The sequence below is a fragment of the Pan paniscus genome, chromosome 10 (assembly GCF_029289425.2).
Source record: "Pan paniscus chromosome 10, NHGRI_mPanPan1-v2.0_pri, whole genome shotgun sequence".
NCBI lineage: Eukaryota > Metazoa > Chordata > Mammalia > Primates > Hominidae > Pan > Pan paniscus.
In genome coordinates this window covers 138,880,457-138,898,904 of record NC_073259.2, presented here as the reverse complement: position 1 = coordinate 138,898,904, position 18,448 = coordinate 138,880,457, and the positions used below count along the sequence as shown (strand labels likewise).

General features: G+C 46.1%; 1 protein-coding gene and 1 pseudogene across 4 annotated transcripts in view; one reads left to right on the top strand and one right to left on the bottom strand.

The window, feature by feature from the left end:
* STX2 (syntaxin 2) overlaps positions 1 to 18,448 on the top strand; it is a 49,494-nt gene that overhangs the window by 11,804 nt on the left and 19,242 nt on the right. For all 4 annotated transcript variants that reach the window (XM_034934856.3, XM_034934855.3, XM_034934854.3 and 1 more), the window contains exons 2-4: positions 62 to 136; positions 5,558 to 5,657; positions 14,258 to 14,332. In XM_034934856.3, coding sequence (XP_034790747.1) covers positions 62 to 136; positions 5,558 to 5,657; positions 14,258 to 14,332 — 250 coding nt within the window. The remainder of the gene's footprint in view (positions 1 to 61; positions 137 to 5,557; positions 5,658 to 14,257; positions 14,333 to 18,448) is intronic.
* On the bottom strand, positions 11,843 to 11,940 carry LOC112436836 (small nucleolar RNA U13; annotated as a pseudogene).

The window sequence follows — 18,448 nt, the reverse complement described above, 5'->3', positions numbered from 1 at the left end:
GTTCGCTATTTGTGCCTACATAAAAATTTTAAAAAACTGAATTTTCCATTTTTCATTGTAGTGTAGGAAGAATGATGATGGAGACACAGTTGTTGTGGTTGAGAAAGATCATTTCATGGATGATTTCTTCCATCAGGTAAGAGCGTTTAATGAAACCCAATCATAGCCTGCCTACCTGTCCTCCCTCCCTCCCCCCACCCCTCCCTCTCTCCTTTCTCCCTCCCTCTCCCTTTCCTCCCCTCCCCTCCCCACCCCTCCCTCCCTCCCTTCCTTTCTTCCTCCCTTCTTTCTTTTTCTTTTTCCTTTTCTTTTTCTTGTTTTTGGAGACAGAGTCTCGCTCTGTTGCCCAGGCTGGAGTGCAGTGGCACAATCTCGGCTCACTGCAACCTCTGCCTCCCAGGTTCAAGTGATTCTCTTGCGTCAGCCTCCCAAGTAGCTGGGACCGCAGGTGTGTGCCACCACGCCCAGCTAATTTTTTTTTTTGCACTTTTAGTAGAGACGGGGTTTCACCATGTTGCCTAGGCTGGTTTCAAACTCCTGAGCTCAGGCAATCCGCCCGCCTCAGCTTCCCAAAGTGCTAGGATGACAGGTGTGAGCCCTTGCGCCTGGTGGCTTTCTTCTTTAAGGATTTATATCAATATGATTGTGCATTTATCATATTTGAAATAATACTTAAGCTAATATTTTTAAAAGTTGTTGTTTGAATTACGTAAGTTCTCTGGAATTTTTAGTATGATCACAATGTTAATAATGAGAAAAATGCAAATCATCGTTCTGATGCAATCCGGGAGGGAACTGGGTGCGGATGGTGGAGCTGTGCACGTGGCCTCCGCGTGGGCTGGGGCCGGGCCTGCAGCGCCCTCTGCTGGTGGGCGGCCACTTCTCCCACCCGGTGCTGGCTGCTGCAGGAGCGCCTCCTCCTTGCAGGCTGCCTTTTGGAGGTCCTGCGGCGCCCCTTAAGAGAGTTTTACAAAGGCCTTCCTGCAAGACTGGCAGTGTCTCAGAACGAGGCCTCCTTGGTCCTTCAGGAAGTGGTGGTTCCGGCAGCAGAGGTGGCGCCTGGCTGCCGGGGCAGGGGTCAGGTGTGCGTGGCTCCCACCAGCACTGCCATCCGTCCACTGGTGGGTGTGAGTCCTGAGGCAAGTGCCTAGAGCAGAGGGCTCAGGGTCTGAAATCGGTGACTGATCAGCTGTATATGAGCTCAGGTAGAAGACTCAGAGGAAAGTCACAGGTGACCCAGTGGCTGATATTTTAAAACGTGGTGGCCTGGCGGTGCTGGGATCCTATCTGAGGTGTGAGGCCTCCCCCTCCTGCTTATCTCCCCAGCTCAGCTCTTGGGCTTAGGCCCTGCTGAAATTCTCAAACCTAAGAATTATCTGATCTAATGTTGCTTAATTTCAAATTTTTGAAATTGAGTCACAGAACAAATATATTGACCTTGTAAAACATGAAGAAACGAAAACACATGTCCAGTGGGTTTTTTAATGACGGAACCTTCATTGCAGGACTCGTCTTGATTATGCTGAGTCTCATGGGATAGTTTCACTCAGCAGCCTCATCTGGCCTAGCAGTGCCTGGATTTGAACATTTTAATAGGTTTATAAAAGCATATGGAAAGTTACTAGTTTTTCAGATTCAGCCAGAATTTCTTGAATATCTCACGTAAGCCTAGTCACTGGTTTTCTAGTATTTGTTAGTCGCTACTGTTATTTAAAGGAAAAAACCATGAGATTAAATTGTTAGCTACAAGGAACTTCCTTTAAGGTATGAAGGAGTTAAGATGCTGGGATTTCCTGATTTCACTTCTTGGAAATGAGACTTTTAAAATTGTCTTTAGCCTTCCTGCCCCCTTTGTCAAATTACTATTTTTCTGATTTTATTCCTTTTACTTGGTTGCTTAACTCTTCCATGTAAGTTCTTTGCAAAAATGTATTTATTTTAAAGAATCTCCTGCCATTAAGTGTTGCATTTAATAGAAAAGTTACATAGTGCAGGCCGGGCGCAGTGGCTCATGCCTGTGCTCCCAGCACTTTGGGAGTCCGAGGTGGGTGGATCACCTGAGGTCAGGAGTTCCAGACCAGCCAGGCCAATGTGCCAAAACCCTGTCTCTACTAAAAATACAAAAATTAGCCAGGCATGATGGCAAGTGCCTGTAATCCCAGCTGCTTGGGAGGCTGTGGTGGGAGAATCGCTGGAACCTGGGAGGCGGAGGTTGCAGTGAGCTGAGATTGTGCCACTGCACCCCGGCTTGGGGCAACAGCTTGGGCGACAAAAAAAAAAAAAAAAAAAAAAGAACAGAAAAGTTACATTGTGCAATTCACTGAGTGCCATTAAGCTGTGGTCTTTGTCTATCTGGTGCCAGTCTGTCTTTGCTGCTGGCGTCTCAGGGGCATGTGGGAAACAGGTTACTCGTACTTTAGGAAGGCTTGCCCAGTGCTTGCCTCATTGGGTTCTAACTTAAGCTCAAGCTTTCATTTGTTAAATAGTCAATTTATTTTGCACTTAATTTCTGTGAAATGACTTCCTAGACAAATACAGAAGCAAATAATGTTTGGTAATATAAACTCATTCTGATCTTCAATATCACATAGAAGTTTGCAAGAGAAATGAATTTCACATGGTGAGTGTTTGGTTAACACTAAAACAGTGCTCTGAAGGGTGGCCAGGGAGTCTTGTTTCTGTGAAGATGATTTATAATGGAGCCAAAGGACCCCTGTGCTATGTTATTCCCGGACATAAAATGGTAGCTGGCACCATTCTCTCTCAGTGCCTGTCTAGGTACAGGGTGTATAGCCCTGCGGTCTCCTGTTCCTCTGGAGCCATACGGGGGCTTGGAGTTAGCAGCGGTGTATGTTGCAGAACTCTCCAAGAGTTAAAATAATGTTTTTTTCTTTTACTTTCTAACATATGTGTATTACTTTAGAAATGGTAATTTTTCTTTCTTTTTTTGAGACGGAGCCTCGCTCTGTCACCCAGGGTTGAGTGCAGTGGTGTGATCTTGGCTCACTGCAGCCTCCTCCTTCTGGGTTCAAGCAATTCTCTTGTCTCAGCCTCCTGAGTAGCTGGTGCTACAGGCACACCACCACGCCCGGCTAATTTTGTATTTTTAGTAGAGACGGCATTTTGCCACGCTGGCCAGGCTGGTTTTGAACTTTTGACCTCAAGTGATCTGCCCGCCTCGGCCTCCCAAAATGCTGGGATTACAGGGGTGAGCCACTGCTCCTGGCCTGCATGATTCTTTAATACTTAGACTTTTCAAATCTGGTCCAGGGCTTGGGTTAGGAGTCCCTGGGGTCCCTAAGACCCTTTCAAGAGGATTCTGTGATCAAAGCTCTTTTCAAAGTAATGCTAAGATGATCATTGCCATTTTCATTCTCTTATGACTGCACAATGATGGAGTTTCTCAGAGCCAACACACCAAACCCAGAAATATCTGTGATGATCAGGGTGCTGTCTGTTAAGCTGGACATTAGATTTACAAAAAGTGCAAATCACTGCCTCTGTTTCCACCGATTTTTTGGAGATCTGTTTTTCACAGAAATGTGTTATTTATGTTGATACGTGTGTCAGTTTCCTGCTGCTGCTGTAACAAAATCACCGCAATCACTGTGCTTCAACAACACGTTGATCACCTCCTCCTAGTTCTAGGGCCTGGAGAAGCTCAGGTGCTGGCAGGGCAGAGCTGCAAGCCTCCTGGAGCTGCCTTCCTCTCCATCTTCCGCAGGCAGCCTGTGTTCTTGGTTTTCCTCCCTCTTGAAAGCCATCACTCCAGCTGCTGTTTTCATGATCAAGTGTCCTTTTTCCAACGTTGGCTCCCTTGCCTCGTCTTATAAGGACTCCTGTGGTTACGTTGGGCCCACCCAGATAATCCAGGGTAGTCTCCCATCTCAAGACTCAATTTGATCACATCTGCAAAGTTCCCTTTGCTATGCAAGGTGACATATTCACAGGCTCTGGGATTAGGGTGTGGATTGTGCCACAACATGTAATGGTTAATAATTACTTCTTCCTTTTTTTGTTTTTAAGAGCAGGGTCTTGCTCTGTTGCCCAGGCTGTAGTGTAGTGGTGCAGTCACAGCTCACTACAGCCTCAACTTCCTGGGCCCAAGTGATCTTCCTGCCTCAGCCTCCTGAGTGGCTGGGACTGCAGGCATGCACCATTGTGCCCGGCTAATTTTCTTTTTTTTAAAAGTTTTTGTAGAGATGGGGGTCTCTCTATGTTGCCCAGGCTAGTCTTGAGGTCTTGGCCACAAGTGATCCTTCTGCCTTGGCTCCCAAAGTGCTGGGATTACAGGCATGAGCCACTGTGCCTGGCCTATAATTACTATTTTAAAATGAGGAAGGAGGTAGGAGCTGGCAGCAGAGCATCTTGCTCCAGGGCTCACCTTGCTGCTTCTGTAGCTGGATCTCCATCTACTGCTGTCTTCTAAGAACAGTTGCGACTTTAACCCATTTATGCGTAGTGTTCCATTATTGGAACGCTAAGCTTTTGCGAGTTATTTATATCCTACTGCTCAGGGTCATCACCAAGGTCTGATTTTTCACACACACACATTGCAGCCTCTGGCATAAACGGGTTAATGAGGACCAAACTGGAGAATTCAGGATCATTTCCCGTCTCCAGATCCTTAGTTTCGTCACATCTGCAAAGTATCTTTTGCCCTATAAGGTAACTCCCAGGCCCAGGGATCAGGACCTGAACATCTTTGGGGTCATTATTCAGCCTACCGTAGAGGTTTTTGAAGGTAATGTTATGACTCCATCTAGATAAATCTTGCTAATGACATGTTACATTTTGAAACAAATATTGAATTTAAACATTTAGAGGTCAAAGATAACAATTATGAAGCCTTGGCTGTATGAGCTATAGATACCTCCTCCCATAAGAGTATTATTATTATTATTTTCTTCTTTATTTTCTTCTTTTTTTTTGAGACAGAGTCTTGCTCTGTTGCCCAGGCTGGAGTGCAGTGGTGTGATCTTGGTTCACTGCAACCTCTGCCTCCCGATTCAAGCGATTCTTGAGCCTCAGCTTCCTGAGTAGCTGGGATCACAGGTGTGTGCCACCTCACTTGGCTAATTTTTGTACGTTTAGTAGAGAAGAGGTTTCTCTATGTTGGCCAGGCTGGTCCTGAACTCCTGGCCTCAAGTGATCCGCCTGCCTTGGCCTCCCACAGTGCTGGGATTACAGGTGTGAGCCACTGTGCCTGCATGTTTTATGGGCTTACTTCCTGGTTATACTGAGAATGGGTATTAGTAGTAGTATGCTTCTAATTGGCCCATCTGTGTCATGCTTGGGACTTGACTAGAAATTTTTACAACCTGATAGGTTTTTCCGGTGAATGTTGATTGGTACTGCTTTAGGTATGAAGGTAGAAATATTCATAGGATATATCTTTATTTTTTAAATTTAACGATACCAGTGTGAGAATGGGAGAGGCTTTTATTTCTTATGTGGTAATTATTTATTTCCCTCCTTTATTCTTCCCCTTTTAGGGGATGAAAAGTGGTCACAGATTTGAGTTTGCCATGCTGTAATGACTCTCTCTGTCTCCTAGGTGGAGGAGATTAGAAACAGTATTGATAAAATAACTCAATATGTTGAAGAAGTAAAGAAAAACCACAGCATCATTCTTTCTGCACCAAACCCGGAAGGAAGTAAGTTGTTGTTCACAACAAAACGTTTGTCTGTCTGTGTGTCCCTCTGGCTGTCTGCGGCACAGGCCTCAACTCTGGCCTCACGGGAGATTCAGGGGAGTTTGTATGAAATGCTGACACCCTAGAGAGTCTGAGGCGTTTGGCCTGGGGCGAGCCAGGGCATCTGTATGTTTTTTTTTTCTTAAAGCTGCCTGTATGATTCTAGTGGTCAGCCGGGGTGAGGCCCACTGATGGATCATGTCCTAAAGAATACACGAAAGTGGCTTCGCAGAACTTAGGGGCCAAGATTAGACCACAGTTCAGCAAGACAGCATTTTCTGTTCAGAGGGCAGTGAATCAGGGATTGATTTGGAAACCAGTACTTGTAAGAGCAGAGTGAAATAGGAAGACACACTGAGGCGACTCTGAAAGTCTTGAGGAGCTTTTGTATGGACTGTGCTGCGCTCAGTGGCTGTGGGGGATGGCACGGAAGAAACGGTTTTCTTTCTTTACCTGTTTATCCAAGTTCTCCCTGCCTCACATTTGCTTCCTTTTGAATCTGAGGCACACAGGAGAGTGAAAGGAGCTCAGTGGAAGCAGCTGGAGAACCTGGATTTTTGTCTCAATTTGCTTCCCCGTGGTATTTGCATCTCCTCATTGGGAGAAAAGACATGATTTTAAATTAACTCAGCGTTAGGGGCGTGGGAGCTGTAGAGAAGAGTTTCATTGCTCTGGAATGATAAATATTGAAAGCTCTACAGGGGACATGGATCTGAGCAAGCCAGAGATTACAAATAGGAGTCCACACATCATGGTGGGGGGAGTTACTATGTTAACAACGTTGAGTCTTTGAATCCATGAAAATGGCCCCTACCTCCACGACACAGGCCGCCTTTAATGCCGGTCTGTGCCGTGCTGTGGGTTCCGAGGAGGGTCGCGCACATCTTTCGTTGTATTTATTCCTAGGTAGTCAATGTTTTGATGTTAATGCAAGTCATATGTACTTTATTTTTTATTTATCTATTTTTTTTTTATTTTGAGACGGAGTCTCTGTCACACAGGCTGGAGTGCAGTGGCACAGTCTCGGCTCACTGCACCCTCCGCCTCCCGGGTTCAAGCGATTCTCCTGCCTTGGCCTCCTGAGTAGCTGAGACTACAGGTGCCCACCACCACGCCCAGCTAATTTTTGTATTTTTAGTAGAGATGGGATTTCACCATATTGGCCAGGCTGGTCTTGAACTCTTGACTTTTGTGATCCACCTGCCTCGGCCTCCCAAAGTGCTGGGATTTCAGGCATGAGCCACCGTGCCCAGCCGTATCTACTTTAAATGTCATTTTCTCTGTTTGTTGTTGGTATATAGAAATACAATGATTTTTGCATATTGGCCTTGTACCCCTTGCCTAATCAGTTATTAATTCTGATATTCTCTGTAGCTTATGTTGGATTGTCTCTGTACCCAATCATGTAATTGTGAATAAATAGTGACCGTTTTTTCCTTGCAGCTCTTATGCTTGTTAGTTTTAACTGACTTATTTAGCTGACCTCCAGTACAGTATTGAATAGAAGTGGTGATGGGGGCACATGTATTCTTGGTCTTGGAGGAAAGTTGCCAGCAAATACATTTTTTGTTGGAATATTACTTAGTGTAGCCGTACGTTGAAAAAATAAGAAAGTAGTATTAAATTGAAAAAGTGCATTTTAAAATTTTGTGTATCTTGTAAAATAATATTCTGAGCCTCTGTTTATGCCCTCTCAGTGACTCAGAAGTGTGTTTCCCAAAATGTTTCTGGAGCCGCCGTCTCATGAGCTAGTCCGTGCAGCCAGGGTGCTGCCTGCGGCCAGATCTTTCCGGGGACCTCTTCGTGCCGTCGCCCAGCCCCTCTTGGGAAGTTGCAGTACCCGTAGAATAATCAAGGCTCTGAGAAGGCTTCCTAGAAGGAAGCCTGTTTAGCTTTGTTTAGTGTTTCACACATTTATTTGCCCGTAGGACCTTTTATGTAACATCTGTTAACATCATGCTTAATGCTTAGGGAAATTATATTTGAATAAGTATCCGCATTTTTTTTTGAATAATTTACCTCCAAAACATTTTTGCTGCCAAGTCATAGCAGAGAGAACTATTTTTTGAGTAAATTTAGGACTGTTACTGTTTCATGATAGTCCCTTTTGGGCTCTGAAGAAAACCATTGCTTTTTTGTGTTTTGTTTTGTGGCAGAATGTGAACCAAAACGTAGGCAGCAGCCTCCAGCCGCTTCCTTGGTCAGTCTTTAAAAAGCAAAATGCAGTGATTCCTCTCTCCCAGTGATGGGCCCGGGGTTACGCAGAGAGGGACAGGCTCTTGGCCTTCCCGCCTTGTTCCTAAAGGAAGAGGGGAGGGTGGGAGGGAGGAAGGGGGACTACTGTGCTCCGCCTCCCGCGTGTCTCCCTATTCTCGGGCAGGCGCTCTGCTTAGGTCCCGGTGAGCAGGGCGATCCCCGGGCTGCTGCCCTCCCCGAGGTCCCCCGTCAACCTCAGGACCCGGGGCAGGGCTGGGCACGGCGGCCGCCAGGTGGCGCCAGAGGCAGCCGGTCCTGGGCGGGTCCCCGGTCCTAGCACCGCCCGCGCCGCGCCACCTGCAGCCGCGGATCCCAGGGCAGAGAGGTGGACGAAGGACCTTTTACCTGCATTTTTCTTTTTTCACTTTCTACTTTTGTATTATTTCTTTTTTCTTTTGTATTAAAAGAGCGTCTTTGCAAAACGTAGAAATTTCAGGCCCTCCAAGACGCGGATCCAGCCCTGCAGGAGCATGAAGTGTGTGTGATTCTGGTTTGGGTTTTAGTGACGACGAGGCTGGGATTCCCCCTGCAGGGCGGCGGGGATTTGATTCGCTCCTGCAGTCAGCCGTCAGCCTGGCTTGCACCCTGTGTTCAGGTGCGGTCGTCCTGCGGCTGCGCACGCTCCCGTTTTCTCTGCTTCCTGTTCCCTCAGCCGTTCCCTGGGGCTCCGCTCCGAATGCGCTGGGACAGCGTCTGCACCGTCTCCATCTCCAGCGCCGCCTGCTCCCGTGCATTCTGTGCTTTTCTGCGGGAAATCAGACTCATGGAGACCCGGCTCCTTGTGCGGAGGCCCCTGAGGGCCTGGAGGAAGCCGCGCCTCTGTGGCTCTGGATTCAGATCCTGTCCCACCGGTTATCCCTGTGTGGCCTTGGACGCATCACTTAACCTCTCCCGGGGCAGTTCCCACACGTGTGAAATGAGCTAGTGGTGGCATCTGCCTTCCAGTGCTGTTGTGATTCTTCCTCCCCCGCCCTCTCCCCTCCACCCTCCAGAGGAGTCTCCCTGTGTCGACCAGGCGAGAGTGCAGCTGCGTGATCTCAGCCCACTGCCACTGCAGGCTCAGCCTCCTGGGCTCAGACAGTCCTCCCACTGCAGCCTCCCGAGTAGCTGGGATTACAGGTTTATGCCACCACGCCCAGATAATTTATATATATATATATATTTTTTTTTTGTAGAAACAGCGTTTCTCACTGTGTTACCCCTCTCCTGTCCCCTCCCCTGCAGGGCATGGGGACAGCTCATGGGGCCTTCTCCCTTCAGAAATGAAGCCGCGCGTACTCCCCGTAAGGAGCTGCGTGGCCAGGCTCCGGCATCCCCTCCCACTGCAGGGCCTTCCTGGGGAGTCTCGGCTCCGGGACCCCTGCCCTGCCTCAGCCCAGCTGCCCCCACCACAGGCTGGGACCACCCCACCCGAGGCCTTCCTGCCCTTGCGGTTCCTCTCCCCTTCCTTCTTACCTCCTTCAGTGAAGATTCGCTATTATCTGAAATTATCCTCAGTTTAGTATTATTCTCGAAGGATATTTTCACTGAGTAGAAGATTCTAGTTTAGAAGTTGTTTTCTTTCACCACTCTGAAGATTTAAAACATATTTTTCCAGTGTCTTTTGACTTTACTTTTTTTTTTTTGTCAGCTAATTAGAGCTTTTAAGATATTTGGTTTTTGGTCTTTGGTTTTAGCAGTTTTACTGTGAAGTTTTGAGATGTGGTTTTCGTTTTCTTTTTCCCTCTTCTTATAAGGCTTCTTGAGTCTTTGGACTGACGTTTTCTGGCTGTGTTTTGAAAAACTTTGGCCATTACTTCTTCAAATAGCATCCTTGCTCCGTTTTCTGTCATCTCTCTTTGCGGCTGGAATTGTATGTCTTTAGAGCGTTTCAGTGTATCCTTTCTGTCTCTCCTCTTTTGTTCTCTATTTTTCATCATTTTTTCTCTATATATTTTATTTTGAAAATGTTTTCCCTGACTTATCGTTTGATTTCTCTTCAGCGATTGTCTTTCAGGTCAGGGAATCTTTCTTCATCTATGGAATTATTTTTGGATTGGTTTTAACTCCTAGAATTCCACTTGGTTCCTTTTAATACTGTCCTATTCTCTGACAAAATTTATGATCTTACATTTTATCTCTTTGAATGTAATTGTTTTAACGTCTGTGTCTTGTAACTTCATTAGCTGGTGCCTCTGCGGATGGGTTAGTGTTGTCTGTTTTTGTTGGGTTTTCATTCATGTGTGTTTTTTTTTTCTTTGTTTGCCTGGTTATTTTTGATTGAGTTTTGAGCTTTGTATGGGAATTATTTGCAGTAATAATTTGAGTCCTGAATGGTATTTTCTTTTTAAAGAGATGATTTATTTTTATTTCTGGCAGATGGCTAGAAGCACCAGCAATTCTGGATCTAATTTTAGGGATTGAGATGATTTAGACTGAGGCTTCAGCCCCTGCGAGGGCCAGCTTCCCACCTGACTGTTCCTCCTAGGGCATTGCCTCTCCAAGTCAGCACAGTTTTCTCAGCTTCTCTGCAGCTCAGCTGCCTTTTATGGAGTTGGCACATGCCCCCAGGTAAAAGTGGCTGCAAAGGTGGGGCCCACGTCTTTGGGTTTTCTTCTTCTGAGTCTTCTTTCCTGCCTTGTTAGGTTTCTTTTGTTTTTATTTCTTTTTTTATTATTTTATTTTATTTATTTTCGCACCTTGTTAGGTTTCTAATGGCTTTACACAGATTTAAAAAGAGTATTGTGTCTACCCCTTCTAATTGTTCTCAGCAGCAGGATTGAGCTGAATCACCTAGGCCGCTGGAAGAGGAGGTTCCTGATCCCCGTCTGATCTCTGATTTGAAATACCACCTTTATCAAATGTGACTTTATGGCCTGCGTCTGCAGCTTGCAGGATCAGACAGGCAGTGCCTCTTTTGTTTTGCTGATGAGTTGCTCAAGCCCCATGGGCCTGTAGTGGCAGCAAGTTCACTCCGTCATGAGTGCCCCCCACCCCTGCTGTGTAAAGGCCAAGGGCTTGCTTTCCCCAGGGGAGTGAGTCCTGCTGTGGCCCGCCAGCTCAAGAGGGAGACTCTCATCCACTGGCAGGCCCAGCTCTCAGATCTTGTGGTTTCTGTGGCTGCGCGGTGGCTCAAGACCGTCTCCCGAGTCTAGTCGTCCTCAGCTGTGCTCAGGCGCTGGCTGGGCCGGACCCCTGCACAAATGCCCTTGCTGTGTGTACGTTTTAGCTTCGACTCCTATACTCAGCCCTCATTCCCCAGGCACAGTGGCCAGGCCTTGGGGGTGTTTGCATCAGCCTCACGCACCACAGGAGCCAGCACCCCTGCCACAAACTATGGACCTGCCACCCTCTTTATTCATAGCAAGTCTCTCTTATTCCTGTCAAATGCCCCATTTTATAAGGCATTTTGTGTTCCCTTTACTATTCTAAAATGAAGTTCATAGATGATATAGCCTACCTACCTCCATGATTTAAAAAAATATATAATATCCAAACTAATATGAAGGAGACATAAAATGGAAGTAACTTACATATTGAAGTACAAATTGTATTGTGCAGGCTCAGGCACAACACCAGAAAACAAAATTGAGGCGCTTGCCCCCCTACAAACAAGTGCTGTGACTGTCACAGCCAAGGCTGCAAGCTGATGAGGTGCTGTGATTCAGCTGCCGTTAGCAGGCTTCCCTGTGCTTTTCCTGAGGCAGTAGGTGTCACTGAAATAGACTGAAGTACAGCTTTCTTGCCATGCAGAGCGGTGACACGGCAGTTGCATTCCTGAAAATCCACTGGATATTGAAACGATGCAGATGAAAACAGGGCTTATTTATAAGCTGGAGTCAGGTTCTGGGCTCAGGAAAACAGGTCTTTTCTCCTGCCTGAGTGAGCAGCGTGCATCTGGCAGTTATGCAGGCCAGTGGGTGATGTGCTGACGTAATGAGGTTCGAGGGTGGCACATCTCACACGCGCACGAACACCCCGTCGTCACGCTCAGGAACTACAGGAGGATGGAGGCCAGTTCTTTGTTGTGTGGTGCTGGCTGGTGCCATTCCTGGCTCCTGTCTTCTGGATGCCAGTGGCTCTCCCTTTTTTATGATGACTGGAAATACCCCACAAATTTCAGAATACCCCTTGGGGTGGTAGAAAGATTCCCCTGAGAATCTCCCTTTAGAAACATGTTCACAGAGGAGAATCACGAAATGACCCCTTTGTGTCTAGTTTCTCTTTTTTTCTAGTTTCATCCATTATCAGAATAATTTTTCTTTGTTTTTTCTTTTTCTTTCCTTTTTTAAATAGAGATGGCATGTTGCTAGTTGCCCAGGTTGGCCTTAAACTCCTAGGCTTAAGTGATCCTCCCGCCTCAGCCTCTGAAGTAGCTGGGACTACAGGTGCACACCACTGTGCCCTGCTTAAAAATAATCTTTTTAGGCTGGATGCAGTGGCTCACGCCTGTAATCCCAGCACTTTGGGAGGCTGAGGTGGGCGGATCACGAGGTCAGGAGCTCGAGACCAGCCTGGCCAATATGGCAAAACCCCATCTCTACTAAAAATACAAAAATTAGCTGGGTGTGGTGGCGGAGGCCTGTAATCCCAAGCTACTTGGGAGGCTGAGGCAGGAGAATCGCTTGAACCCAGGAGGCGGAAGTTGCAACGAGTCGAGATTGTGCCACTGCACTCCAGCCTGGGTGACAAGAGCAAGACTCTGTCTCAAAAAAAAAAAAAAAAAAAAAAAGTCTTTCTAATGCATCTTTGCTGATGTCTTTCTTTGCTGAGAAACCTTCAGTGCTGACTGGTGCCCTCAGTAAAAGCCCCAAACTCAGCTGGGCCTGCACACTCCTGCCCAGGCAGCCTGTAGTTGGCCTCCTCCCACGCCAGTCACTACAGCCCACTGTCCTGCTGCTCTGTGCCATAGACCCTTCTTCTGCCTGGAATGGAAGCCACCAGTCTCTCCACTCCCAGGTCAGATGTCCCCTCCTGTGGGACAGCTGCAGTAGACGCTTCTCCTCCTCGCTGCCCATGGCATTTTGTGAAACCTGTCTCGTCCGTTGTTAGTTTCTGCGTGGCATTGGCACTTCCTGGGTTTGTCTTATCTGTTTTTTACCGAGTTGTTAGATCCCTGGTGATCTTGTTAGCCTCCTTAGATGACACAGGCCTTCGCACACAGAAAGTACTCAGTAGGTATTACTGGTGCGTGACCTGTCACCTCTGGAGATCACTCAGTCTCTGATCTGGCTCTGAAACCCTGGACGAGCCAGGCTGCGTCTGATGACTGTAGCTGAGCATGGAAAGAAGACTTAGCACACACTTGTGTGCAGTGGGTACTCGGGGCACCCTGCGTATGCTCAGCTGAGGGGGTGCCAGGAAGAGAATGGGCATCTCTGAAAGCTTTCATTCTTGGCCAAGTTGTCTACGGCAGAAACATTTGCCTTTTCCCTGGCTGATGCGTGTGAGATTGAGTGAGAGAGGCAAGTGCAGGACTCTCTAAAACGACAACAGGACTCCAGAGACGGGGCGGGGCCCTTCCTGTTTCAGCAACTTCTGCCCAAAGGAGAGAGAAACCCCCTTCCGGTCACTTCAGCCACTGGACTGGCAAATGTGAGTGTGCGGCATGGAGCAGACATCCTGCCACCCTCCCTGGGCTCTGGGGCAGCTAGGCATGAAAGCAGAGGCTGCTATGACGCCCTGGGTGGCCTTAGGTCTCAGCACTGCCCTGGAGTGTCAGCTACTGCTCTGCTGGCCTCCCTCCGTGTTAGGAGGCCGGCCCCTGCCTCCATTGCCCGCTGCTTGCAGCCCTGAGTGTCTGAGAAGCCAGGCCAGGGCGACCGGCCCAGCAGCGCTGAAGTGGTGGCTGTGATTATTCGGGCGTTTTGGGGAGACAGCTGACAGCACAAGAGAAAAGCACACACACGGGAGACTTTGTTGAGATCATCGTTACGTCTCCGTTTTCCTTTCCCAGGTCTAGGTGTTAGCAGTGGATTTAGGCAGCAGTTTCATTCATGGGTATAGACCAGCAAGTCTCAAACTTGTGTCACCTGGAGGGTTTGCTAACTCAGATTGCTGGGCCACTGTCCCCACCTCAGTTTCTGAGTAGGTCCAGGGTGGGCCCCAGGGATTTGTGTTTCTACTAAGCTGCCACCTGATATTTATGAAAGCTGCTGTCTAGGGACCCACCTTGAGAACCACTGGTATAAGCGGTAGTTTTTCTTACAGAAAAAAAGTGAATATTTACTAAGGATACTGTTTCACTTAAATTTATTGGATATCATTTATGTTGGATATTATAGCTCAGATGCTGTATTTTATTTTTTTATTTTAAATTTTTATAGAAATAAAAGAAGAGCTTGAAGATCTGAACAAAGAAATCAAGAAAACTGCGAATAAAATTCGAGCCAAGTTAAAGGGTAAGTTTGAAGTTTTATGTTTAATTATTGATGTTGGGAGTGTGGGTATTTGTTATTTTTTTCTTTATTGGTTTTTGTTCTTTTACCTTTTTAAAAATTAAAATAGTGACTGCTTTAAAATAAATTATTTGTATGTAATTCAGAGTACTAATTCATATTCAAAAAGGTTATGTGTTTGCTTATAAACTGTTACACTGTTACATTTTTTATGACATTTCAGGCTAAGTTGCAGATGTTTGGGAAGGTGAATTGCCAGGCTCTTCTTGAATGGACCCTTTAATTGCTCATTTCTTTCCAACTTTCTGTAGAATTTATTCGATGATGTTTGGCATTCCACTTTAGCAGCAGTAGTTTTTTGGGAGGCTTATAGCTTTGTCATGTAAAACAGGGGACTTAAACAGAGGTTGCTTTTTCTCGATTTGGTAGAAAACATGTTGTATTTGATTTTTGCAGAATGGCATCAAGATCAAAAACAATCTCTGTGCAGATGATAAAATACTTTTATTATGGCAGGTTTCAGATGTGTGCAGAAGCAGAGAGAGGCGACCACAAGCCGACCCCCCAGCTCCACAGTTCTCCATGAGCTCCCACCCCCACCCGCTCCCAGACTATTCTGAAGCCCATCCCAGGCATCTGAGATTTCATCAGTGTGAATTTCAAAAACAGAAGCTTCCCCAAAAGCACAACCACAATTATATCTAAACCCAAATTCATTATAATTACTTAATAGTACAGAATATCCAGGCAGAATTTCCCCAGTGGTCTTACGATTTTTTTTTTTTTTAAACAGTTTGCTTGAATTGAGTCCCAAATAAGGACCAAACCCTGGCTTTTAAAAATGAGATTCTCCCTTCATGATTTTTCTCTCTGCACTTTTTCCTTTGGTTGGTGAAACCAGGTCATTTGTCCTACAGAATCTGCCATGCTGCAGATTTTGCTGATTTTACCTCTGCAGCACATTTAATAGGCTCTGCCGTCCTCTGAATTTGCTGTAAGTTGGTAGTTAAATTCTCCAAGCTTTATCTGATTCAGGTGTTTTTTGTGGGTTTTTAAAATGTAAAGATGCAGCATCTGATTACAGATTTTATGTCCTCATGGTTACGTTAAGATGTTAATGGTGGCCGGGCACGGTGGCTCACGCCTATAATCCCAGCACTTTGGGAGGCCGAGGCGGGTGGATCACGAGGTCGGGAGATCGAGACTTATCCTGGCTAACATGGTGAAACCCCGTCTCTACTAAAAATACAAAAAATTAGCTGGGCGCAGTGGTGGGCGCCTGTAGTCCCAGCTACTCAGGAGGCTGAGGCAGGAGAATGGCGTGAACCCGGGAGGCAGAGCTTGCAGTGAGCCGAGATCACGCCACTGCACTCCAGCCTGGGCGACAGAGCAAGATTCCATCTCAAAAAAAAAAAAAAAAAAAAAAAAAAAAAGATGTTAATGGTGACGTTAACATTTTTTCTTGGCTCTAAGTAAGTTCAGTAAAATTTTAAATAAGATATAACATTCTTTTCTATTCTGTGATATTGTCAAAAATGGATGATTATTTCCAAGATCCATAATTCATTAGAAGTTGCAAGCAGTAATATCCTGATTTTTTTTTTTTTTTTGAGACAGAGTCTCACTCTGTCACCCAGGTTGAAGTGCAGTGGCACAATCTCGGCTCACTGCAACCTCCACCTCCCGGACTCAAGCGACTCTCCTGCCTCAGCCTCCTGAGTAGCTGGGACTACAGGCGCCCGCCACCATGCCTGGCTAATTTTTGTATTTTTAGTAGAGATGGGGTTTCGCCATGTTGGCCAGGCTGGTCTCAAACTCCTGACCTCAAATGATCCGCCAGTCTCAGCCTCCCAAAGTGCTGGGATTACAAGCATGAATATCCTGATTTTATTCTTCCTTCTTTGTTTAGTTGCTGGAATAGTTATTTAAAAAGAAACCTTTCCCCTTCAACTCTTGAATTGGGTAGTTTGGAGAATTTAACTATGAGCCCACAGTAAATACAGAGGACAGCAGAGCTTACTGAATGTGTTGCAGGGTGAAATCAGCAAAATGTGCAGTGTAGCAGGTTCTGTAGGACGAATGACCTGGCTTCTCCAACCAAGGGAGCCAAAGCACATTCTGGGTCACAGATCATGGAGGACAGAGAGGATCAGCGTTGGACTCTCTCTCTGTCTCTGGTATAATTTTCATAGGTCAGTTCCCTGGAGTCCTCCAGAGATGACCAGGGAAGAGTCTCTGTTGCTGCTTGTCGTCCATCATCGTGAACACATGGATTTAAACACATCTGATGTTTTCATTGCTGCATTATCCTTAATGCTCAGATGGTCTCTTTGGCTAGTAGGGTGGACTCTTGAGTCCTTTTGGTAGGCCCCTCATTGTCTGTGACAGCTTTTCCACTTTTTGCTGTGACAAAAGTCCCCATGCTCATTTCACCCCTTTCCTCCCTGGGCCTGGCATCAGCCATTTCCCCAGAAAGCCCTGCTCCTGTGTCTGAAGAATGTGATCTAGACACCGAGGTCAGCATGCTGGGGAATGTATTACTATACATGACGATGACCTGACCATTCTTTCCTAGGCTTTTTCAGTGGACTGGGCTAAGATTTTTTTAAAAGATAAAATGAATCATGATTTGTTACTGAGAATCCAAATTAAATTAAGAATAAAGGAAGGACTAAAAATTTTTTTGAAAGGATTTTTACTTGATAAGGGCAATATTACATCTTTATTTCCTTTCAACTATGCCCCAAATTCTGGTTCTCACTGACACATAATTATTCACTTGCTATTCATAGTACACACAGAACAGACTCAAAATAATTATGCCAGCATCTACTGTCAAGAGTATGATTACTTAAAGGTTTATTTTTTATTTTTTGTGTCATTCTTTTTGTCTATAGGTATATCCCACTGGGCTATATAATCAAATTACTTTTTGTTGTTGTTGTTGTTGTTTGACCTGGGGTCTTGCTGTGCTGGCCAGGCTGGAGTGCAGTGACTGTTCACCAGTGTGATCATAGTGCACTACAGCCTCGAACTCCTAGGCTGAAGTGATCCCCCCAGCACTTGTGACTACAGGTACACGCCACTGTGTCCAGCTACAAATTACTGGGTTTTAAAGTTGCTTTGAATAGTTTTTCCTCTGTGTGTTTGTTTATTTTTTTGAGATGGAGTTTTGCTCTTGTCGCCTAGGCTGGAGTGCAATGGCACTATCTCGGCTCACTGCAACCTCTGCCTCCTGAGTTCAAGCAATTCTCCTGCCTCAGCCTCCCGAGTAGCTGGGATTACAGGCACCCGCCACCACACCCAGCTAATTTTTGTATTTGTAGTAGAGACAGGGTTTCACCATGTTGGCCACGCTGGTCTCGAACCCCTGGCCTCAAGTGATCCGCCTGCCTTAGCCTCCCAAAGTGCTAGGATTACAGGCGTGAGCCACTGCACCCGGCTCCTCTGTATGGTTATATCATTAACTTGACTTACTGTTAGGTTTGCTTTATTTTTCCTTTGAAGTTTAGGGATTAATTTTTTTAAATTTAATTTTGCATTAAGTTTTGTGAAGTATTTATGTCATTCTGACGTCAAATATATAAAACATATTCGGAGTCTAGCTTCTTTCTTCATCGTCCCCTTGTTTCTCCTTTCCCTTTAGTGGTACCCAGTTTTAAAGTTTGTTGGTTATGTTTCCATTTTGTTGTATGTATGTTTTCCATGTATTTGTATATATGTGTGTATATATATCTGTGTGTATCTGTGTATATATGTGTGTATGTATATATATCTGTGTGTATCTACATATACATGTTTTCTCTTGATGGGGTTGGGCGCAGTGGCTCGCACCTGTAATGCCAGCACTTTGGGATGCCAAGGCAGGCGGATCAGTTGAGCTCATGAGTTCGAGACCAGCCTGGGCAACATGGCAAAATCCCGTCTGTACAAAACATACAAAAATTAGCTGGATGTGGTGGCACACGCCTGTAATTCCAGCTACTCGGGAGGCTGCGGTGGGAGGACTGCTTGAGCCTGGGAGGCAGAGGTTGCAGTGAGACGAGATTGTGCCCCTGCACTGCAGCCCGGGTGATAGAGCCAGACCTTGTCTCAGAAAATAATTTCCTATTGAGGGAT